Source organism: Vidua chalybeata, chromosome 6 (genome assembly GCF_026979565.1).
Source record: "Vidua chalybeata isolate OUT-0048 chromosome 6, bVidCha1 merged haplotype, whole genome shotgun sequence".
NCBI classification, from domain to species: Eukaryota; Metazoa; Chordata; class Aves; order Passeriformes; family Viduidae; genus Vidua; species Vidua chalybeata.
Genome location: NC_071535.1, coordinates 44,687,845 through 44,713,260, shown reverse-complemented (window position 1 = coordinate 44,713,260; position 25,416 = coordinate 44,687,845). Strand labels below are relative to the sequence as shown.

Here is a 25,416-nt window from a genome sequence, read left to right as displayed (position 1 = left end):
GATAATTTGCTGCTGTAGATTGATAATAAAACACAAATCATTTAGTGATGGAGTAGCAGACAGACTTCTTAAACGTGTCTTGTCTCCAAAGTAGAGTCGGATACTCATGCTATGAGTTAATTTCTTTTTCTCCAGATTGAACTTGGTACAAATGCACATTTTTCTGTGCCAAAACAAGCATTTGTACAAGAGGATGAAGAGGCCCTTTGCAGCTGTATGCTGTTAACATCTGACAGGTTTGTGTCAGCACATGAGACTCGAACAGTTTATTCCAATAACATCCGGGTCCTTGCTTGTCTTTGAGTACTTGAGTAACAAATCCATTGGTGAATCAACTTGAGAACCACTGTCTTTTTCAGCCTTGGTGATTTAAAGTAAATTAACTCAAACTTTTCCACTAGAGACCCCAGCAAAGAGTGAAATGAAATTAATTTCAATAAGTTCTCGGATATCTTTTGCTTACTAGACAAGCCAAAAGCATCTCACTTGTCCGCTTCTAACTCTGGTATCTTTTAAAAAGAATGGATTAAAGTTTTCACCCTAGCTTTTTGCAATTACTTTTGTGTCTGTGTTGCAGCTTCTTTTGACAGGTCCTTAGGGAACCAATGGAGTAGGCAGTGCCAGCTGTTCACAGTCAGGGTGTAAAAAAGAGTCTCGTGTTGAATATAGAGTTGGAAGTCTGATATAGACATTAAGATATAGGCAGTGGAAAGTCATGGGAAGTCTCGTATCTATGATCAAACCAGCTTTCAGCTTCCTTTTTGAGAGGAATTTCCTCTAAGTATCTAATGGTTTACTACGTAACAGCTGCATAGTCCAAGCATTTCCAAAATATGAAATATTTTTTGTGTGGAAATGGCCAGTTCTTTTATAAAAAGAATTGGGGATGGATGTACTGAACAAATTCACCACAGGCAGTCTTTGAATAAATTACTTGATTTTTTTACTCACAATTGACATGAAATTGGCAAATATAAACACTGTGATCCAAGTCAGGAAACTGTGTTATCCTTAATATAAACAAACAAACCAACCTTCCCTATATCCAGAAAAACTTCTCAGACAATAAGCCACCAAGTCTAAATACAGTCCCAGATTTAAACAGGAAACTGATATTTTTGTAGTCACAGTGGCTGCCTCCTTCATGTCTTTGTGCTCAAAACCCTGTACTTTTCCAATAGATGCGTGGAATCTTTGTTAATAATGTTGTTCTTTTAAGTCAACTTGGTATCTAGGGGTAAAAATTTCATTATTTTGGTGTGTTTCAATGCTTTCTCTTGCTTTCAGCCACATTTAATAAAACCAGGGGAAGAGGTTCTCCATGACTCTGTACCTCTGCTGGTAGACCAGGTGCTCTGTGCATCCCTGTGACCTGGCTGCCAGTGAGCTGGGAACTGAGGTTCAGACATGGCCTTGAGCCATTTTCTGTAGCAGGTAAAACCCGAAGTGTTCAGCTGGGGCTGTCGCAGTGCCAGGCACACGGGACTGGGGGTGTCCATCTGTCCTTACCCTCTGCTCTGGAGAGGCGCCGTGCCACTTCACCGTGGTCACTTGGGTGATGGGAGAATGATAGAGATGAGTCCTGTCACCCAGCAGTGCTGTGAGGTTTTGTTCAGGTGGTGTTTGCAGTCCCTAAATAAAGGAGCAATTGCAGGAGCTTTCTTAGTGAGTGATGAGAATGTGCTGCTCTCAGTGGGCAGAGGAAAAGGCTTTCTCACACACCCATGAGTGCAGAGCGCAGTTCTGGCATCCAGGGGCATCCAGGTTCTCCATGCAGTGTCCATGAGCCCTCTTCCTCCCATAGTTCTGCAGTGTATCTGACTGTGAGTGATGAGAGGTCTGTAAAAGTGCCTTTTCTACCAGATCTGGAGTGTTGTCACACCATTGCTCTCTCTCCCCTCTACTTTAACCCTTTAAACTTCTTTCCACCAGAATATTACAAATAACTAAACTGGTCAAAACTTAGTATTGAATAAGTTTGAAGAGACAAAGCTATACCCCAAGCAGATCTGCTCTGAAAAGGAAGCTCTAGAGAGTCCACAAAGTATTCTGAAAAGGTCTTCTCCCCTTGTAAATAGTGTAATTTTAAAAGATCCTCATGTTAAAAGTAAATGGTTAAATGACACTGAGAGGAATTTGTGAAGCTGAAATGATGAAAGCCCCTGCAGCTGGGAAGCAAAACTCAGTTTAGCAAGACAGATTTATTTTCCAGGCTTTTGTACAGTAAGACCTGGTACACAGTTATGCTTAAATTTACATGGGAGTGAGCTGTGTCAGAAACTTCATTTAGTGGTGAGTTTGTTTTTATTTTCCAGAACAGTTATCTCTATTTTGGGTACTAAGTACTTGATCCTGGTGAGTAGCACTGAGATATCAGTTTTCTATATTGTGGAGATTAGTTTCATTTTTGCCTCTGGCATAAATGCCTAATTTCAAGATTAAATAATTGCAATAATTTGTACATTAACTTTCAGCTTTTGGAGGGAGAAAATAGTAGTGCAGCAATTTTGTGGTCTCAGCATTTGGAATAAGAAGGAGTAACAGGAGCCATACATAGTCCCTTGGTTAAATTTTTTGTATTCCTTTTAAAAACATGTTCAGCTGACCCTTACCTTCAACTTTATCCTTTCTACCCTCATATCCACTGTCTGGCAAGGATGTAAAACTTACATCCTTATTTTTTGTAGTTCCTGTGTGGTTTTTTTTAAATGTGTGCGTGGCAATGTCAATCTGAAGGCAGCAGTGGCTCCTGTGACTTCACTAATGTCACTAATGCTGCATTAACCATCCATGTGAGCTACAGCAGTGTGTGATGGTGTCCTGACTGTTTTCTTGCATGCAGCGTGGAGATAACTGATAGCTTTCTGTACAAAGTGTTTGGATCCATGGATGGAAAAAACTGAGAGAGAGAGGCTAAGCACTGTAGTTTGTGAGTGGAAAATTGACCTCTAGTTAGCCTCCCCCTTCTTCTAAGTATACACTGTGTTTTGTTTGATAGTGGAAATCTAATCCTTTGGGAAGCACAAATTCCTATAACAGCTCTGATATGTATAAATAAACCCATATTCCTCATTACAAACAACATCAAAGCAATCACAGTATGGATTGAAATACACAACCCACCCTCCTCCATACTAATATGCAGCAATGCAGAGTTCAAATGAAGCCATTAGCAATATCTCCAAGTATTTGGCAAAAGCAACCACACTTGTGTAGCTACAGGCGATGAAAGTCCCTACTACAAAAAGGGAGGGACAGGGGGAGTAGCCTGCATTGATCTAATTAGTCAATGAAGCACAAAGAATGCAAAATCTCATTATATATCACCCGGAAAATTTGGCTTGAGAAGTAAAGAATACGAAACTGATTTGTCCATGGGTGGGTTATTCGTGTCTTTGAATCTTCCAACAGGAAACGGGATTTCTGAGAACATCTTAGAAACATGTACGTGCACATACAAGCACACACAGAGAAAAAAAAATATATTAATGTGTGTGTGTGGATATCTGTGTGGATTCATAGGCACATGCATATATATAGCCAGATCCCGAAACTTCTCAGCCCTTACCCAAGGTGTGTTTTCATGAGAAAGTTCCTGATAGAGAGAAATTGAAGATTTTTAATTTTTTTTTAATTTGGATTGCTGATGCCAGTCACAGTCTGAAAACACAGTGTGTGGGTGTTCCAGTGTTACTAAACCCAGACCCAGGGTTTGTCCCATTGCCTCAAGCAATGCAACTCATGCACGTAACAGCTCTTCTTCCTAAAGATCTGCTTAAAAATGGGGACTTAAAATGACTTTTTGTGGCTTGCTTTTTGCCCTTATCTTTGAAGCCTTTCAGGGATTCATGTTACATTTCTTGAATTTCTCTGAAACCCAGAGTAACTTAAAACATTTATATTTCAATTTAGGCCAAGTTTCTGTCCCAGTCAGTGTCTCCCAAGGGCTGAAGATATAAGTAAAGTGCCAAATAAAAACTACAACACATCCCCCCCCCCCCCCCCCAAAGATTTAAAAAACAGCAAAAACAATACCAAAAAAACCACAAACCTAGCACAATACGCAAGCAGCCACCCACAAAGCCCCAAAGCTAAATAGCTAAATAGACAAAACAAAAGGGGAGAGGAAGAGACACAAGCACTGAAATGAGGAGACTAGTTCAGTCTTGCAGGTGACCAGTTGCAGGAACAAAGGAAGAAGTCACCCTACTTCTTCCTCACAGAGTAAAACAAAAGGTTTGTGAGTCTCCAGAAGTTTGTAGAATCAGGAGGGATGGCATTTGGAGAAAATTAGTGTTAACACTGGAGGTGCAATTAGTGATTTGGCTCTCATTTGCTTATTTTTTAATAAATATTTAATGTTGGTTGTGTTCCAGCTGCATTCTGCTCTGCCCCAACCAGACTCGTAGGCTCACTTTTATTGGCCACTTTTGCATCTGTCCATCCTGGTTCTGCTTTGCTCCTTTCCCTTGAGCTCTGCTGTGACAAAAGTTCCCTACCTAACTCATCTTTTACTCTGGTTGAGGGTGTAATGAGGATTGTGGTCATATCAGCAGTGACTTGATGAAGAGGAGAAAGATCTTGTAACCCTCAGCAGTCAAGGTGAGAGCAGTCAGATCCCACAGTTCTGACTGGGTGCTGCGTGCAGTAAACTGGCAAAAAGATCTTCCTTTCTCCCCAAAACAAGAAGCACATATCTGCTGGTCCCTCTCAGATACTGCAAACCCTTCAGATCCCATCCTGAGCTATTTCTGAGCAGTGACCACATTTGCCATGTTCGAATAGAGTCTAAAACCAGCAAAACTCTGTGTTTAAGTCCCGATCTGCACAAAGAAAAAATGCATATCTTCACTGCTGACAGTGGCACTGAACTACTCAAGGTTGTTGATGCTTCACAGCTACTTTGAGAATTCTCTGCTCAGTGGGGAAGGACGCACTGGAACACAGAGCAGCTCCAGTGCAAGGTATTTTCTCTTTTCTGCAGCTAAATCCCTGTTCGCCATTGCCCTGTGCCTATCCATTTGTTTCTGGACATACAAGTCTGCTTCCTCTTTCCAAAAGTTAGGTGATTGGAATTAACTCTCAGAGTTGAAAGAGTGCTGTTTTTTCAGTCTGTGTTAGAGTTGAAGTCTGTTAGGTGGTCTTTGGCTTGCAGCTCCCCATTGCCATTGTTCTGTCAGCAATGGTGAAGGCACTGGGAGTGCCTCAGTGGGAGATACTGCACAAGGGAAACTGATGAATTGTATGTAGAAATGAATTATTTTCACCAAGTTATAAATAAATAAAAATAAAACATGAGCAGACAGAAAAACATGTGCAGGTGGACATCCAAGGACCAAGTTTTTGATGAGGCAAATCTCGTCCCTGAAACACACCCTTTCATTCAGTGCTTTCCATAAAGCCAGGAGTGCTGTGCAAGGTATAAGATTAAAAGGATAGCTGGAGCTAAAGCAGGAATGCTGAGCCATTTTTGGAACAGGACTAGAATACTTCACAAGGGGTCCTGCCATTTGAACCAAAGTCTAAACCTAACTTCAGAAAAGAAGTTGAGTATTTGTGTCCATTTGCAGGCCTGCAAACTTGATGAAGATTATCATGAAAATAAAAACCTTTGGCAATTACTGAGGTTGCTAAATGAGAAATTACTTAAATACCATGCAGTGTTGGCAGAGGTCTGTGGTAAAGGATAAAGGTGGTATCTCCATGGCCCAGTCATGTTTTAGCTGGTACTGGGAACTTAATACCTAGACCCCTGCAGGTGCCATGTTTTCAAGACCTGGGTCTCAGCCATCGTTCTCTGGAGCTCGACTTGTGTGAGAGGCTGGAAGGAATGGTTTATACTCATGAACTATGAATGCAGCACCGTGTCTCATTCTGAGTATCTGCTGTGCTTTTGCAGTAAACTTCTTAAATGAAAAGGCAGAAGGTAGCTAAAATAGACTGTCTAGCCTTTTTATGAGCTGCTTTGTTTTAAAACTGGCTGTAGGAGTGAGTGGAATGTTAACTGTGGTATGTTGAGGTAGACTGCATCTTGACCAAACCGCCGAAAAAGTGTGCTCAAATACTTAGTACAGTTTGCAAAGAGAAGATAGTGACTGCAAAATCAGATGTTACACTTCTTTTTTTTTTGTTGTTTATTCCATTGTAAAAAGTGACCTCTTAGAGGAGAAGCACTTTTGCATTGCCCACGTGTGTCCTCATAGAGGAGGTGTGTGAGCCTGCAGACACCAGGGGGAAATAAGGAGTGCCATGGACAGGGCACTGGGAGTCACTGAAACCATGGCCTTTGGTTAGGAAGCTCTCCCCTGCCCCCATCATGTGCTTTTTCAATAATTCAAATGACAGTGCATCTAAGTCACTTACTTTCATTAACTACAAGCTCTAGGAAGAATAAATTTAAAGTATGCAAGTGCTATCCTAAAATTAATGTAAAATAAGAGAAGGATAATAATATATCTGAGGAATATTTGTTAGCTAGTAGCCTCTTCTGATATTTCAAAAGCTGGGTCTGATACCCATGTCTCAAACTACGATCACAAAGGTTTCCTGAACCCATGTAGTACTGAGAGAAATATACTTGTTTTTCTCTTTGGTAACAGTCTGTTGTTGTCAAGAAGTTTTTTTCATTACTATGTCAAAATGACTTTTAGATCCAGGACATCCTTGGTGTGAAGTCTTGTGCTAGTCTGACATGTGGCATGCAGGTTTGCCCAACTACAACAATTCCTCAGATTTTTCTAATGTGTTACAGTGAGGTTTTTTAATTGAATGAAACCACATAGATATGACAAAAAGTCTTCTGTAATCTCTGATACTGCAGATGCTCTTCCTCTTCTACTACTAAATATTTTGTCAAGTGTATGGAAAGGTGTGGGGCTATGAAGAGAAACAAGATTTCAGAGTGGATTCTCACCTATTTTTACTTCAGAATATGCTTACAAAGACTACCTAGAAAGATGCAGCTTTAGGCTACATGTGGGAGACTTTACTCCTGTGGAGTGGTAATTACCTCTAGATAGCAAAACCAGATGGAAATTTTACATTGTTAACTATTCATAAGCTTTAAAGAATGCTTGGAAATATATTTGAAATCTAAGTGTTCTTTTTGTTGTTGTTGTTTTTGGTTTTTTTTTGGTTTTTTTTTTGTTTTTTTTGCCTCTTATGGTTATATGCCAAAGCCAGGGTTGAAGTTTCTTGTTTTATAACAGTGTTGCTGTTTTCAGGGCTGGCAGATTGTCTGATCACAATGGATTCCATATGTGCTGGAGACCACAACGTGAAGGGATTTACAGAGTACAAGCTGGAGTGCAAATAGCAGAGGTGGGAAGCACTCCTTGTTTTTTTAGTTTAAAAGGGCTTTATTAAACAGCAGTCACACAGAATCCCAGGAAGGGACCTCATGTCCAGCCCCCACATTCAAGCAGGGCCACCTAGAAATGGTTGCCCAGAGCACATGACTTGTGAGTATCTCCAAGGATGGAGATTTCCACAGCCTCGCTGGGCAACCTGTGCTATGGCTTGGTCAGTCTCACAGTGAGGAAATATTTCCTGATTTTCAGCAGGTGTCACCTGCGTTTGAGTTCGTTGTCACTGGTGCTGCCACTGGGTACTACTGAGAAGTGGTATGGCTCTGCATTTTTTACTCCTTTCCTGCAGGTATTTATATACATTAATGAGATTTCCCTCTGAGCCTTCTCCAGGCTAAACAGGGGCATCTCCTTCAGCTTTTTTTTCATAAGAAAGATACTAATCACCTTTGTAGCCTTTTGCTGTACTTACACCAGCACGTCCACATCTTTTTGTGCTGAGGAGCATGAAACTGGACACAGTACTCCAGGGAAAACCTCACTGGTGATGAGTAGAGGAGGATTGCCTCCCTTGCCCTGCTGGCAGGACTCCTCCTGATGCAGCCCAGATTACCATCACTGCTTCCTTGCAGCAAGTGTACATGTTCAGCTTGGTCTCCACCAGGACCCCCAGATCCTTCTCTGCCAAGCTGCCAGGACCCCCAGATCTTTCTCTTTCCAGCTGGGTGGCACCCAGCAGGTGCAGGTGCCTTGGCATTGTTCCTCCCCCACTGCAGGATATTTTGGTACAGTCTGTGTAGATTGTCATTGACCTTGCCACAGAAGAGTCTAAATGAAAAAGCAGTGTTCTGTGGGCCTCAAGTTCTACGTGAATGCTTTGTCCAACGGTAATCAAGGTACCTGTATTCTTAAGATGTAGTGTGCATTACACCCACAAAAATGAATGAATGATCAATAGATGTAGTTCTTTACCATATTTCTGTCATTTTAAGCAATTTACACCTTTCAGTTGTTTTGGAAGTCTGAAACTGGAATGCAGTAGAAGAATGTGCTGTTCTTGTGTTTCAGAGAGGCTCAGTCTTAGGTTGCCTTGCTTCACCTGGACTTTATTCACACAGCACTATAGCTGAGAGAGGACAGGACAAGTTTCAGGTTTTACACTGAATCAAATTCTTAGTCTGTCTGGCTCTACAGCCAGAGAAAGGCATGTGTTGGCAAAGGAGGAAATGAGAGCATTCTGCAAAGTTTGATGTGTAGGAAAGGTTCTTGAACTATCTCTTCCAGTGGCTGAAAATGATCATGAAGTTGCAGGGCTATTGTGTAATAAATTTATAATTTCAGCTGTGTTAAGAGAGGCAAGCGAGCATCTTAAATCTTTACTGCTGGCTTCAGTTTTCTCAAGTGGATCCAAGCATTCACCTGGGGAAAAGAAGACTTAACACTTCTTCTAGATACCTGTGGAACAACACTGACTTTTGTAGCTTTTATTCCAAAGCAAGAGGAGAATCAAATTTAAGAACTTTTTTGTAGGCATATCAAATAATGTTGCACTGGTAGCAACAAGATCTAGGAGAACCAGTTTCTTGTATTCACATATCCCTCAAGAAATAAGCAAAGAGAGCTGGAAGTCTTCAAATGCATTTCTAGAGGTACTAACTTGAGAAGAAATAATACTGTTCGAATTACCATTCTTCAGTTTTTCTTGGCTGAAAATGCTAAGATTCCTTCTTCTTTTTACATGAAAGTATTTTCAGGAAACATTATTTGATTATGTAACTGTTTTCACAGAAACAGTTTTAAACTAATTTTCCAGTAGAATATGATTTCTAATATTGGGTATCTGACTCCTGAGCATATTTCTGTGAATACCCTTTTAATGTCTTTCATTTCTGCCATTGGCTTCTTCTAAGCTGAGAATAGACTTGTCTCTAATTCTTGAAGAAATGAGAAAAAAGTTTGTATTGCCTTCATTCTGTGTTACTGAGAGGAACTACTTTTTTTGTTGTTTTGTTTTGTTTATGCCCTAGCTCAGGATTTCAGGAATTTCATGCAGAATTTTTTTGTGTGCTCTTATAGGCAGCTTACCAATGATTCCTTAAAGCTTTTTTGTTGTCAGAAGATCCATCAGTTTTAAATAAAACTTAAGTATGTGTTTCTGATTAATAGAAAACTTTCTGTACAAGTATTGGCAAGCAGACTGATAATATGACTGCAAGTAGTTCTGTTTATTTTTGATTATTTGATTTTATACTGCTTAAAAAAAAAAGGCAGCAGTTTTATGCCACATATTCCTAAAGGTAATGACATAAACGGGTGCAGTAGTAGGTCTTTATGTTCCACCCTTAACATTCTATGATTTCGAGATTCTCTAACAGATAAAGTTGCATCCAGGCTGGATGCTGTTGTGCTCACTGCTGCATATGGATGTCATATTTGGTGGAGTTCCTTCAAGGCTTGGAATATTGGACAGCATTGGCTTGGCCTTTTGACCTCTTATTTCTCTATCTATTGAAAGTATTATGAACCAGAAATGCCATGTCCAGTCTAGATGCAAACTCTGTCTACTGTTAATGTGAGACACAGTTTTGGGTTGGCATTAGTCAGTTCAAGCGTTCTCTTGCACTTGAGAGTTGTATTGTTTGAAGAGACATTTGTAAGACCTTGGCAAGGAGCAGTGGGTGTAGCTGGTGATATCTCCTGTGATCCCTGTCTTTCCTTTAAGAGCCTGAGTACTGTTAAAATTGTATTTGACCTTAGGGGCCTTGAGGATTCAATTTTAGACATTCTTCCCCTCCTAATTAGTATCAGAAGGTAGGAAATACTTTCCACAGATGGTCATTTCTAGCCTTTCTTTCTAAGGAAGCTTTGCTTCTTGTTCCTTTCAGGACTTTCTATTAAAGTACAGAGTTAGTACTTCAATGGGGCATGTGGCCTGAGGCCAAAGTCCATCTGGTCCTACTTTCTAACTCCAACAGTGAACCAAACCAGGTATCTATAGAAGAACAGAAGCTGGGTGTGCATATGCTATTTACCTGAATAGCTCTCTCATCTTTCAATTATTTTTAAGGTCAGGGGCTTTCCCTTGACATGGCAGGGCAACAATTGATCCATATCGTTTGGGTGCCTGGGAGATTGGAGTTGAGTCATCATTATTTCTGTCTTTGCCCTTTAGCTATATTAAAATACACTGTTAGAGGAGTGTGTTTGTAGCTCACATGAAATGCTTTAATTTTTCATCTACTACTCCATCACTCTTGCTCTAGCCTGAGCTGCCATGGGAGCAGCTGCTTGTTTGCTACAGAAAGAACTCCTTCAGAAATAAACATCCTTGAAAAAACAAGCCATCCAAAACAGTGAAAATGTTTTCAGTTATTGGTGTTTCATTGTCCTTCTCTTGTAAATCCAGTCTCCTGTAGTAGCAGGTTTTCAGTTGTGCTGCCCTTCAGGGAGGGAAACATTACCATTAATTAATTATTTTTAAAATGTAGATTTCCCATCCCCACCTCTTTAAAACTGAATCCTGGTTTTCTGCTGATAGGTTGTTAAATGAGGATAAAAATCCATTCTTCCAGGTGTAGTGCCATAAATGGACATACCAGCTAATCTAGGGTCTATTGTTTAACCTTTGGCTTCCAGTGGAATTTCTGTCCATTACACTTGTGGTGACTTAGAGCATAAGGGGTCATTACTGTGCTCTTTGAAGCACTGTATGTGCCTAGCACGGTATGAAGAGGGTGTGAGGAGCTAAAGGTGACTTCAGATAATTGCACTGTGGTGAGGCTGAGAAGAAGAATATGTTATGATTCTCCAGGGCAATGCTAAGGAGTTGAGTTCTGAGCAAGAGGTTCCACTGTGCTGGACAGAACACCAGCAGCTGAACCTCAGTTTGCTATGGACAGAGGCTGACTGCAGGAGATCTTGCATTGTAAGGCCTCAGGAGGGGGGCATGACTCGACCAGTGTTTCTCAATCAGTTGTTCAGGAACCTCTCATTGGCTGTGACATAAAAGATTATTTTTGTAAAAACCACTAAAATCCACGTATTTTGTGGTAAGGAAACAAAAAGGACTAAAATAGCCGTAGTACATACTACATTTATCTTACTTTCTTTTCGTTGCAAGTTAATGTTAAGCATGGTAACATTGGACAGGAGACAGGATTTTTCTTTGGAAAGATTGACAACTATTGGTGCCACTTTCTATGTCAAGATCTATTATATCTGCTATTTTTGGCATCCTTTTGAGTTTTTAAGAAATTCCAGTTGGCTGCTGAAATTGTTGATTGATTTTTTGGACTCAAAAGTTTACCACAATTTTTTTTTTTTCATATCAAGCTCATTGTGTTTCTTTTCATGTCTTTCCTCCATGTTGTACATGTACATTATAGATGTCCTTGCAGTCCTAGTATCATCAGCAGAAGAACAGCATGGTAAATATTTACATGATGTGCTATTTCCACAGGCTTCTAGTGGTCTGTTGAGTTGAGAAAATGTTTGAATTTGGAAAGATGATGTTACTAGATTATTGCAGTCCCTTGGAAGAAATGGGAAATCAGGAGAGAAAAATTAAGATACGTGAGTTTTAAAAATATTCCTGTGAAAAGTTTAAATTCTTCTTCACCTTTCCTAGACTAGTTATCTAGAAGTTGGAAAGGCATATCATTTTCATAGTGGGTGTTAGCTAAATTTCAGAGTTGTTGCATGTCCCTTTAAACTCACAGTGGTCAGAATTTGAGAATGAAAATGTATTAACAGAAGGTAAAATTTCCCTCAGGTGCGTTAAATAAGCAGCTTCTACCTAAAGATAAAACCAGAATACTAATTTGGTAGTTTCCGCATGCTTTAGGGGCTAGCCACCAGTTGCCATAAATTACTTGTTGGTTTAACTTTTTCTCCTTTTAAGTAGTTTTTAAGTATGTGATCATGTTCCTGCCTATGAGAGGTAAGTTACAGAATTGACCAGCTGCACCCTTAATCCTCTGATATCCTGTAAGCAGAAAAAAGTTCTGGAAATGTCAGGCTGATGTAATTCATAAAGAACATTAGCTGCTCCTAGAAGAGGCTTATAAAACATAAACAGGCTCAAAATCACAATCATGTTAACTCAGACTTTCCAACAAGAAGTTCATCCATCTAGCAGTGTCTGCTAGAGCCTATTTCATGTGCTTGTATTTTGGAAAGTCTGTCTGAAAATGAAATACTCTCTGTGGAACTAAAAAAATGTTGTGAATTTCTAAGAGAACACTAGGTGTGATGGTGATTTGATATGGGAAAAAATGAACAGATCAGCAATGCAAATAAATAACTGCTTCATATGGTGATAATATGAGCATAAGGATAAGAATATGTTTTGTTTATATTATTTACAGAGGAAATCGGAGATCACTATAAAGTACCACTTTTTATTCTGTAGATTTATATTCTGTTGCATTTTTCATCTTTGTAGGTGGTTGGGTTGGTTTGTGGGTTATTAACAAGTCACTACTTAACTATCTTACTTTCATTTATAGGTGTAGATTTTATTTTGCATGAGTCAGAACAAAGTGATAAAGAAAATAGTTTGGAGTCGTTGCCTTTGGAGCAAAGTTTTAGAGTATTCTGTCAAGAAGCTGATTGTAGAGACTTCTGTAAGACTGTCAGAAAAATGTTCGAGTGTGAGCTTTTTTACCAATGGCTATAATTTGGTATTTCACACCACCTACTTTGCTTTGCCTGTCTAAGGACTGGCACATCTGCCCTGACAGCTGTGGCAGGCCACCACCACAGCTGCAAATGAGAGCCAAGCATCAGGGATGGTTTGCCACCACTGCTGTGCTTTAGGAGACTGCAAAGGTACTTCTGAAGGGAGATTGTAAAAAAAAAAGAGTATTGACAGTCAGTGAGCCTCTTTGTAATTTTTTTTTTTACTGAGCATCTTTAAGTGGCTTTTGTGTTATGAGTAAAAATACCGCCCATCTGTGTAGCCATAGAGAAGTGTGTTGGGATGCTGTGCCTTCAGCAAGGTAAAATGATGTGTTCTTCAGTGAGAAGTGAGAAATGTCTCTTAAAGAAAGGAAAAAAATATGAGAGAAAAGGGTGGTGATGGGTCACTATGTGTATTTGCAAACAACAAATGGTTATTCACAGTTCAACAGGGGTGTTGCACTCACAGTATTGTAGGGATTCATTCTGTGTTCTCTTGGTTCAGAGCTTGCTCTGAATGTAGGTGGGTGATGATTGTTTGGAGCTGTAACCAATCAAGCAATGTAAGAATTCAGAAAATAATGATACAGATGTATGCCATCATCAAAACTTGTCTGAAAGAAGAGCCACAAAAAAAAAAAAAAAAGGTGTTTGCTTTTATCCCAAAGCATTGATGAAAGATGTCTGTGTTTCAGCTGTTGGAAATATTAATGAATGGCTTACACTCAGCTGAATATAGACTGTGGTATAGACTGCTCACAGCTGCTTCAGTCTTCTCTTTTTGGGGCAGACTTTTTTACCCAAGGAGTTTTCTATGTAGTTCCTTTTTTTTTTTTTCCTCCCTGTTGACTTTCTTTGTTTTCTTTTCCATGCTACCTACCCAGTCTGTCTCACAAGTTCTTTCTGGAGCTAGAGAAGGCTGGGTATGTTCACTTGAGGTGCCATTCCAGAGTCTGCTGGTAAAAATCCTTAAAAGCCATTCAGAGAAGGGTTGAGGTTGGAAGGGACCTTTGGAGCTCAGCTGGTCCAAGCCCCGCTCAAGCAGGGTCTCCTGGAGGTGGGTGCTCTGGGCCATGACCAGATCACTTTGGAATAGCTCCAGCGGTGGAGATTCCACAACCTCCTTGAGCAACCTGTTCCAGCTCTCAGGCACCCTCACAGCAAAAATGCAGCTTTCTACAAGATCTGCAAGACTCACAGAGCTACAAGCCCACCACACGAGTCTCCTGAATATGCCAGTCATGTAATTTTACTGTTGCCAACCTGCTGTGTTTGCTCACATAGTGATTTAGCTCAGCCCAGGAATTGATTTCCATTTGACTGCATCTTTGTCTTTAGCAATCAAATAAATTTTGTTTTATCTTAGTGAATGAAATAGAGGGGTAAGGTCTTAGAGGTCTCTTTGTTGTTCTGTCAAAAGATGTGCTGTATCTATGCTGAATAGCTGTTTTTTTCATAGATGCGCCTGAAATACAGCTTGACTACATGAATCATGCTAATGTGTAGAATTTAATTGCATTGTTTTACTTTAATCTTCTTCAAAGAGCCAAGAGCTTTTGAGTGTTATATTTAGAAATATTTGTAAAATCATTTCGCATACATTGCAGCAGCATCTAAAAAAAAAAATATCACACCTTACCACCTTCTTGTGTTTTTTGTGTAATTCAGTTCATTAAGGCGTTTGATGTTGATTTCACTTTGCCCAAAACAGATTTTAGCTGAGCTTGGCAAGGCCTCATTAGGACATTTGTCATTGAAGTCCTGAGACTAATCAGGGGCTTTCAGTGTGTGACGCTGTTCAAGGAGAGCTTTCAGTATTTCATGTGTAAAGCACAACACATTTAGTGTTTCATTTATCCTTTGAGATCCATTTATCACTTACAGAGAGGGAAAGAAAACCCTGAGTAGAATAAAGCCTATTCTAGTCAATTTGTTCTAAATTGTAAGGATTGCACCTTAAAGTCTTCCCTTTTGTCTGCAGTCAGCAGATCTTAGTTGTCAGATATTAAAAGATGAGTTAATATGGTATTTTATTAACTTTTCTTGTCTTTCCTCCATGTTGTAAATGTGCATTATAAAGGTTCTTGCAGTCCCGATATCACCAGCAGAAGAACAACATGGTAAATATTTACATGGTGTGCTATTTCTACAGACTTTTAGTGCTCTGTTGAGTTGAGAAGATGTTTGAATTTGGAAAGGAGAGGGTAAAGGTCTTACGGGATTATTCCAGTCCCTTTGAAGAAATGGGAAGTGCTGGTTTAACAACAGGAGTTTTGCTTTTGGCCATATTGTGCAGCCTGTTTGTAGATTTTTACTTTGAATCCTTGTGGTTTCATTTGATATGCTAGAGTGGAGCTGTATCTCTGGGAAGGTGGATGGCACCAAAATTTGAAGTAAAGACTGTGTACATGTACCTGTATTGACCTGCATGTGACACCTCCCTGTTCAAGCTTTACCCTGGCTCCTACTTACAGTAGGATCATCTCAGGGAGAGAATTAGCATCTCCTGCTTGTTGCCTTGAACTAACTACCACTTAGAGGGCTCGATTGCTCTCAGCACAGAAAAAGTCCTCCAAATCAGAGCTGCCCTTTCTGCAACCAAGGGAAGCCTGCTTGGATTTGTAGGTGTTCTGTCCGTAGTATTGGGGATGAACATTTGGGAGAGGGAGACAGCAAACATTTATTCCATAATTTTCTTAGCCAAAATATAAGCTATTACATGTTTTATTGCTGTCTGATTCCACATTTTGGACCTCCTTTCCCACTATGTTGAACAGTGTATGATTTGGGAGTGCTGCAGTAAGGTCTCACCAGTAAGGTCACTCTTCTCTTCCCCAGGCTGAGCAACACCAACTCCCTCAGCCTTTCTTCATAGCAGAAGTCTTACAGCCTCCTGATGATTTTTGTTGCTCTCCTCTGAACTGGCCCCCAGCCTGCCTCGTACTGGGACCCCAGAGCTGGATGCAGCACTCCAGGTGGGGCCTCCCCAGAGCAGAGTAGAGGGGGAGAATCACCCCTCTCTACTGCTGGCCACGCTGCTTTGGATCCAGCCCAGGACATGAGTGACTTTCCAGGCCATGAGCACACATGGCTGACACCAGTACGCCCACATCTTCAGCAGGGCTTCTTTCAGTCCCATCATACTCCAGCCTGTATCGATACCAGGGTTTCCCCTGAACCAGGTGCAGCATCTTGCACTTGGCCTTGTTGAATCACATGAGATTCCTGAAGTTCAACAGCTTGGTGTTGTCTGCAACATCCACAGATGTGTGTGGATTTCAATAAATGTGTCTGCATCCTTGGATTCAATCTTCACTTGTACATTTTAGTCAGCAGCTCTAGTATTTGAATTATACTTCTGCTGTCCATTTCTGTAAAAGTAGATGGAAATATGGAAGCTTCATCCTCATCCTGCTGATGGACTGTTGTAAGGGAAGTGGTGTCCTGTTTACTTAGTGTGGCACCAGCTTGGCTCCAGCACCTGAGTATGTATGAAGAACTTTTGAACCTGCAGGATTGCCTGTGGGACTGATAGTGTTCTAAATAAGTGAGCATTTGGGGTTTGCCTGGACATGATGTAATGACATAATTGCAGAACCATTTGGCTTTCAACAACTGATACAGCTTTTTTTTTTTTTTTTTTTTTTTAATGTACTCTATTTAGCTTAACAGAATAAAAAGATATTAATCTTCAGTCTCTGCTACTCTATCAAGTAGTAGGAGAATCATAAGTTGGGCAGATACAAAGCTCCCTTGAAACTTAGTTTGCAGAAATGCCAGTGTTATTTTTAACTGTCTCCAGCAGGTGGCATTTTGTCTGTAAGCAGTCCAGAGATGTACATTATAGCCTCTGTTGAAATTCACTACTGTTATAGGGATAATTTTTGTGCATGGCCATAGGTGGGTACATTTGTAGCGGTAGCTGACTGCTCACCTCTGCTGTTTGACTGGTGGTAACTGGAAAATCCAGTGCATGTCCGTCGTGTGGGTTGGCCTTGGCTGGGTGCCAGGTGCCCACCTAAGCAGCTTTGTCACTCCACTCCCCAGCAGGACAGGGGAGAGAAAATGCAGTGAAAGGCTTATGGATCAAGATAAGGACAGGGAGAGACCACCCAGCAGTTAGTGTCATAGGCTAAACAGGCTCAACTTGGGGAAATTACTTTCCTTTATGGCAAATCAAATCAAAATGCATATTGTTTTCACAAATCTGTAAGGTTTTTAATTGGAGATTTCATTTTAAAATTTATTTGTATATCTACCATGTGTGCATGAATGTATTGAAATTCACATGCTAGTTTAGAAAGATGTGGTAATTGTCATTGGTTGTGTTAAAAAAATTAATTTTAGGTGCTTCTGCTGTTTATTGTTTATCAACAGAGCCTTATAACTATTAAAATTGTGGTAAAAGTGATGGTTGATTTTCACTGCCAGCATTTAGGCATTTCATGGTTTAATATTGCACTACAATAGAGTTACACATATTTCTAATAAAAAGTAATTATTGCTCAAACACTTAGAAATTTAAAAGTTAGATCCTTAAATCATAAGAAAATAGAAGCACTGCACGGTGAAGGCAGCATAATCACCTACAAGGTACAGAATTAATAAGAGTCTGAATAAACAATTTCCAAATAATAGCAGAGAGGAAGCTGTTAAAAATCTCAGTCACAAATCATGGGAAGGACATGCTGGGAATATCAAGAGGTACTTGCATAGCAGTAGCTGTTCAAAACACAACTGATATTGCTGTTTTAATTGTAATTGTACCCACATTAGAGAAGATTATTTTTTCTTTGTTTTGGCCATCCCACAGGTCATAAATGTTGACGGAACAATGAGGAAAACCCTCTTAGAAGACAAGCTTCCACATATATTTGGGTTCACACTGCTGGGGGACTACATCTACTGGACTGACTGGCAGAGACGAAGCATTGAGAGAGTTCACAAGATAAAGGCCAGCAGAGACATCATTATCGATCAGCTGCCGGATTTAATGGGCCTTAAGGCAACAAGCGTCACCAAAGCTTTTGGTAAGCATGGGCAACATAGCATGGTTCTGTAGGAGTCTTCATATGGCCTTCCTTTCATTAAGCAGCTGTTGATCACTTGTAATGAGAATAACTGTGATCTGATGAGTTTGAAAGGAAAATGGCACCTATTGTTTCTAAAGTTGGGAAAATACAGTGTTGCAAAAGAAGTTGCTTCCAGTTTTTAGTGACATAAATCTTCCACAGCTTTCACTACAATCTTTGAATTTTTATGAGGATTTTATTGCTCTATGCTACAGGAATCATTATTCTCACAGAAATGCTCTATTTCCTGCTGCTCTTCCCTTCCAGAGCAAAATCCCATGTTGTTAGCAGAATGCTTTTCACTGTTGGGTGGTATAGGCACAGTCAGTCACCATTACAACGCTGTCCCAAAGCATTTGGCACTTATATATTAACTTTTAACATCTCAGTTGTACCTAAATCTTAACAACTAAAACTTGTCCTTAGCAAAGTGTCAGCAGCTGGATCGCCATGTCCTTCCATTGCATCTCTGAAAGGTGAAGCTAGTGTTTTAGGTCCTCTGCTGGCACTGTGCAGCAAGTGTCACAGGACCTCCTGGCTTCAGTGCACCACAGATTTTCCAGCTACCTGGAACACTGGAATTTGGACATAGCAATAAACAGATTCATTAGTCAACTGTTAAAATTAATGAGAATAGTCACAACGGAGTAATGACATCAGTCTGAAATACATATGCCCTAAAACAGGGAAAATGAAAAGAACTCTGGTTGAGACTGATCTTTGAGAATTTCTTTTGTGTGTGTGGTAACATTCTTAAAATACCTAAATCCTTGGTTCCAGCAGATGGAGAGAGGCACTCATGTACATGTTGGTCCTTACTTTCCCCTACACATTCCATCCCCATCACATGAAAAAATAAGTGTGAGATTGTGGTGATCTTGTTGGAACTGCTTCTGCTAATGACTCTTCTCAGCTTTAAATTAAACAGGTGGGAAAGAACTGCGATTATCCAGCTCTTTTCTCACCCTTTTGTATCACTGAACATTTGTAAAAGCTGGTGGTTTCAAGGAGATACAAAGATGGAGTTCTTGGTGAAAAGTAGCTAATTAATTATCTGTCTTCAGTGAAGGAATTTAATCCTTGGGGAGACAAGAAAGATCTGTTTGTGGATAATATTTGTACAATAGGAGGGATAGGTCCAGCTTTGTAATCCTGAGTAGACAGGAATAATCCACTTAGAATTCCCTGCTTACAACCCACAGTGTTAACTTATTTTGGAAAATTATACTGTTTTTTTGCTCAACCTTCTGTGCTCCCCTTTCCTTTTTACCTTCACAATGCACTAATATGTGTTTTGGCTTAGTTATTGGTTTGTTTTTTTGTTTTTGTTTTTTTTTAAGGAACTAATTCAATGCAATAATATATGTTCTGGTTTGTTGTTTTGTTTATTTTTTTAAGGAACTAATTCATGCGCAGAGAACAATGGAGGCTGCAGCCATCTGTGTTTCTTTACACCCCAGGAGGCCAGGTGTGCCTGTCCCATCGGCCTTGAGCTGTTGAGTGACATGAAGACTTGCATCATTCCTGAAGCCTTCTTAGTTTTCACAAGCAGAGCAGCAATTCATAGGATTTCCCTTGAAACCAATAATAATGATGTTGCTATTCCTCTTACTGGAGTCAAGGAAGCATCTGCTCTGGATTTTGATGTCTCTGATAACAGAATCTATTGGACTGATGTCAGTTTGAAGGTATTACTGATGTGTGAATTCCTTGAATATAAAGCCGCAGGGCAGTTACTTTGATCTAACAAAGGTCTCTGTTACATGATCTGTCCTGCAGTTGCCAGTGTGGTCATTGAATAGCATCCAAGGAGACCCTTGGAGATGAAGACAGTTGCATTGTTGAATGCACAGTAGGGTGACAGGCATCTTCCTGCTTCAAATAAAAATATCCAGAGTGGTGTCTGCTCATACCGAATGTCTAAATCTTGGATGCTGGATGTGTTGCATCCAGCATGTATCTGCTGTAGAAAAGCTGATTTTATGTCAGAGTAATTTAAACATTGAGCTCAGCAGCCCCCTGAGTTTTCTACCCTCTTCCAGTTTTGACTTGGAAGACAAGTGTACTCAGTATTAACATTTGACAAGTGAACTTTGGATTGTTTGCTGTTAGTCTTTGGCTTCAGCTTGGCACAGAAAAAGCCAGGGAACTTGTCCAGTCTCCTCCACACTGTGATAAGGGCCCACCTGCCCCCAGTTCTATCTCAATGTGTTCCCCAGAACACATTTCCTGTGATGTTTCGTACACATCCAGGTGCGTGCTAAAGTGAGGGTTGTGCTCTTCATCAGCGTTACTTGGCCTTTTGAAGTGAACTAAGGATATGGTAGAAAATAACAGATTCACTTCACTAAATTATTCTATTTAGACTCTTAATAGGTTTTCCAAGAGCAATCAGAGTTTCCTTGCCAGTGTGCCCAAGCCATAACATGGCAAAGCTCACTTTTGGAGCCTGCAGGGCTCAGGCAGCTTCTGTAGCCTCTCTGTGAGGACTAATGAGGGCTGTGCTTCAGAGTTACCATTGCTGCTTGTGGTGTGTACACTGTTCCTTCAGGAGGAGTGCCAGTGTAATAAATTAGTGCAGTGTAGACACAGTTACTAAATAAATCTCACACAAGCACGTGGAGAGCAGGAGTTATGGACATCTTAACCATTTGTACTGGAAAGCACATCACTTCAGCTGCATCAGTGAGTAGATCTCAGTCTCATTCTGTGCAGGAGTGGAAAACATTTTACTTGTTTGTTGCCTCCCAAATTTTCCAGCATACTGTATTTCCATATACCTACCAGCTATCTTCCAGCACCATTGGGTTGTCATTCCCCTTATCCCCCCATCTAGCTTAGGAGCAGGTATTATAACTTCAGAGCTCACAGTGATCTCCCTTTCCTTCAGTGCCCACCACTTCCCTGATCTCTGCCTGCCTCTGGTTATAGGAGGACACATTTTCAAAAAGTACACAACATGATTTCATGGTTTTACATTTACCTTTAAAAGTGTAAAATGTCTCTGACCCTTACACATCCATGTATCAAATAATTAAGAAATCAATAGCTGCAATATTGGCAGGCATTGCTTAGTGCTGATAAGCAAGGATAGGTGTTTGCTTCTGGAAGTTATTATTTACCTCGGGGTTGTTTCAGTGCTGTTAGGAGTGACTTATTTATATGTGTGCAGTCCTCGCCCTATGACTTATTTTGATGAGTGTGCATAACTAAAATGTAGATGGATCAGTGCTCTGATGTAGACATGCTCCAGGTGAATGATTATGAGAAACAATTTAATTTACATGCCACTGAAATGTGTTTCTGAGACCTAAAACATGACAGTGAATTAAATATTTTTTAAAAACCAGCTTCTTGTGTACAAATAGAAGAGAGGGAGAGGGTTCAAGGAAGAATCTGCAGTTACATACTGCTTTCTGAAAATCATGTCCACTTCAGATGTCTTGGTCTGTCCATCAGAAACCACTAACTTCCTGAAAATTCAGGTATTTTTCCTCTGAGAATTTCTGTATTTTTTGACAACAGAAATTAGTTGTTTAAGAAGTAACAATGACTGGGGTTTTTTTGTACTAATTTCTTTTTGTACACCAAACTTCATGATAAATACTCCTTTTTATTTCACTGGGGTATCAGTAAGCACTGTAATATTTTTACACCATTGTTTTCCAGACCATAAGCCGAGCTTTCATGAATGGGAGCTCTGTTGAACATGTGATTGAGTTTGGGCTAGATTATCCTGAGGGAATGGCTGTGGACTGGATGGGAAAGAACCTCTACTGGGCAGATACTGGAACCAATCGTATCGAAGTCGCCCGCCTGGATGGACAGTATAGGCAGGTCCTTGTGTGGAAGGACTTGGATAACCCAAGGTCTCTGGCTCTTGATCCCACCAAAGGGTAAGGAACTCTGTTGCTTTTCAAAGCTTTGTGTGGGTGTTCTTGTACATAACGAGTTATTTGGCACAGCTCTGTTTCTTCAGAGTCTTTGAAAAGGCAATAAACCTTCCGCAATCAATGAAGGGTTACAATGAAAAATTAATAGTTGTCAAAAATACTATTCTGCCTTTGTGTAAAATATGAGTATTGTGATGCTGCACATAACCATGTGGGTTATTTTTTTTTCAAGTGCTGCAAAGAAATCTAGAAAGGCAAAGCATGCAGCTATACCTGGCTGATGCCCTGTTTTTGTTGTACTTCTCATTGCAGATACATGTACTGGACTGAGTGGGGAGGCAAACCCAGGATTGTTCGAGCCTACATGGATGGGACAAACAGCATCACTTTGGTGGACAAAGTGGGGCGTGCCAATGACCTCACTATTGATTATGTGGACCAAAGGCTCTACTGGACTGACTTAGACACAAGCATGATTGAGTCATCAAATATGCTGGGTAAGCTAATGTTGTATTACACCAGGCAGAACAGAAATATGCACTGGCCATAGTAAGGTAATTGAATAATATGAAATTTGAGCAATATAACTGATAGTAAATCTGTGTGTATATTTTCTTATAAAAGGAAACAGAGAGTTGTTTGAGAAAATTTTTTAAAGCTTCATAAATTAATAACCGTATGATGATTTATAATGGTGGTGAGATGTCATTTCTCTCTATTGGTGTGAAACTGTGTTGTACCAAAGCAGAGATGGCCTCTGAGTTCTTAAAGTGAGGACAACTTACAGGTTCATTGTACATCATCCCTGACATTTTAGCCTGAACACTAATATTCTGTTGAAGTACTATCTCTTATTTCTGACTTCAGACCAGTTGTATTAGTTCTAAACCAAAATACTTCTTGCATATTGTGGAGACTGAAAGGTTGTGCAGCTACTTCTGCAGTGTGTTTCAGATACAACTTCACACATTCTCATGTTTTGCATTAGAATTTCATTTATACATACAAGGGGTGTGCTCTGATTGACAATATACATAATTTCACTGCAACTAGGTTTTTTGTTTGGTTTTTTTTTAATCCATTAGAAGATACTTTTAGAGAGTTGGTTTTTTTGTTTGTTTTTTTTTTTTTTTAAGGTGTCATTCTTGTGCATATCTTGAGAATTCTGAGATTCTGAAGTCACTCCATTGTAGAAGGCTACCAGGGTGGTCAGGCTCAATTTGCCCTTAGTGAAGCTGTGCTGGCTGATCTGATGTGTCAGATCATCCCTTCATCTTGCATGTGCCTTAGAATTACTTCTAGGGGGATCTGTTCCATGATCTTCCCAGCCATAGAGGTGAGGCTTACTGATCTGTAGTTCTCTGGGCCCTAATTTTAAAAATAGGAGTGATATTTCCATTTTTTCCAGTCACTGTCAACTTCATGGCTTTTCAAATATGATGGACAGTGGCTTGCCAGCCTCATCAGCCAGTTGCCTCAGGACCCTGGGATGCATCCCATCAGGCCCCATAGACTTGTGCCCATTTACTTTCATGTTGTGCAATGTCTTTGTAGTCAGCAGGTTATAAAGACTCAGGTTGACTTGTAACAAGTGGGCTCATCAATTAAGGGATGAGCAAAGCACTCTGAATGCTGCCCCAGCTTAATCTTGGACATTATAAACAGCAGGGGGGAAAATCGCACTGTTTGGAGCTTTTCTTCAATTATACAGCTTATCTGCTTCCTTCAAAAGAGTCTTTCTCCTGAATTCATCACTATGGATCAGAATTGCTCTAAGAAGTAACTGAGAGTGTGCAGGATATCTATACCCCTAACTTGGAGAGTTTAGATGCCTAAAAGTTACATGGGGAGGTTTCCTCTGTATTTAGACCTGGTGGCTTATAAGGAAATGGCCTCATGTTCTGGTTTATGGTTATTTCATTCTTCCTCAAGTCTCGGTGAAATGGAAAGTAGGGCAGAGGAAGAAAAGTTAGGTGTTCTGGGGAGTCTAGCATCGGATGTTTGAGACAGGACGAATGGTGCTGCTAAGGGCTACATCTTCATTTGATGGCAGAGATTCATAGAGGTTTATGCTTGAAAATGTTCAGGAAGGTGGTTTGCAGTAAGGCTTTATGTACTTCAGTAATGCATCTCTGTCAGAGACCATGCTCTAGAAGGTGTTAAATCTGTTGTAAATGTTGCTGACTGAGCCACTGAATGTGAGAGTATTGAGATTTCTGGAAAACAAATGGTTTCTTAAACTCCTGGGATAGCTGTATGTTAGATTGCACTGCAAAAGATTTCTTTCTTGAGTGAGGCACCATAATTTCTCATAGCAGTTTCTGTGTGAATCCCAAATTTGTTGTTGCTTTCATGCATATTAATGAGCTTTTTTATTGGCCTAAGTAATTACTGGAGCTGATAGTATTCTTGGATATGTTTTTCAATGTCTATTTGGGTTGATAACGTGAGACATATGAAATAGTATTTATTTAGATTACAATACACTGGCAGCATTTCAAATTACTCCGTAGGCAAGAGGGTATCAAGGTAGGGCTTTTGAATGCAACTGCTTATGTTACCTTTTGAGCAGATACTACTTAATAAAGAATCCCATGATGCTGATTTGGAAAGTGAGGTTTTATTTTAAAAATAAGTAAAAGATTTTTCTGCAGGCCAGTCACACTCTTCATTTTATGCCATGGGAAGTGTCTTTTGGTTGATTATCCTTGTTTTTGCAGGACAAGAACGAGAAATCATAGCAGATGATCTACCTCATCCATTTGGATTAACCCAGTACAGTGACTACATCTACTGGACAGACTGGAATCTTCACAGCATAGAAAGAGCAGACAAGACCAGTGGGAAGAACAGGACACTTATTCAGGGCCATCTGGATTTTGTGATGGATATACTGGTCTTCCATTCTTCTCGTCAGGACGGCTTGAATGATTGTGTGCAGAATAATGGCCATTGTGGTCACTTGTGCCTTGCCATCCCAAATGGATTTAGGTGTGGCTGTGCTGCTCATTACACCTTGGATCCCAACAGCAGGAACTGTAGTTGTAAGCCTTTTTGTTTGATGTTGTGTTCTTCAGTGCTTGTGGCTCCCAGAAGCAAAAGGAAAGGGGTCTCGAGTGTGTTTCAAAGGTTCTGACTTTAAAAGTAATCTTTGAATATGAGGACAGAGTATGGAATTCTATATCCAGTTTTGTAACATGTACTAGGCATGAAGATTTGTATTTCAAGACCTAGAAAGACTTGTCAAGTCTGGTCTTTTCTTGTTTTACCTGAAATGCTTTCTAGGTGATTCAGCTGTGTAAATGAAGCTCTCCCACCCCTTACCTAAGTTTGTAGGTCGGTGGAAAAGAAATTACCAACAAAAAAAAATGTCTTTTTCTGTTTCATGATTGATAAAGTCAGCTAAAATAACACTCAGTAAAGCAGTCTTAACTCCTAAGTAGTCTGCTCAACTTGCAGATGCAC

The 25,416-nt window shown here is 40.1% G+C and overlaps 1 protein-coding gene across 1 annotated transcript in view; it reads left to right on the top strand.

Annotated features, from left to right (window-relative positions):
• Nucleotides 1-25,416, top strand: part of LRP5 (LDL receptor related protein 5) — a 124,656-nt gene that overhangs the window by 78,885 nt on the left and 20,355 nt on the right. The window contains exons 8-12 of the mRNA XM_053945411.1: nucleotides 17,800-18,016; nucleotides 19,457-19,746; nucleotides 21,728-21,954; nucleotides 22,264-22,448; nucleotides 24,672-24,995. Coding sequence (XP_053801386.1) covers nucleotides 17,800-18,016; nucleotides 19,457-19,746; nucleotides 21,728-21,954; nucleotides 22,264-22,448; nucleotides 24,672-24,995 — 1,243 coding nt within the window. The remainder of the gene's footprint in view (nucleotides 1-17,799; nucleotides 18,017-19,456; nucleotides 19,747-21,727; nucleotides 21,955-22,263; nucleotides 22,449-24,671; nucleotides 24,996-25,416) is intronic.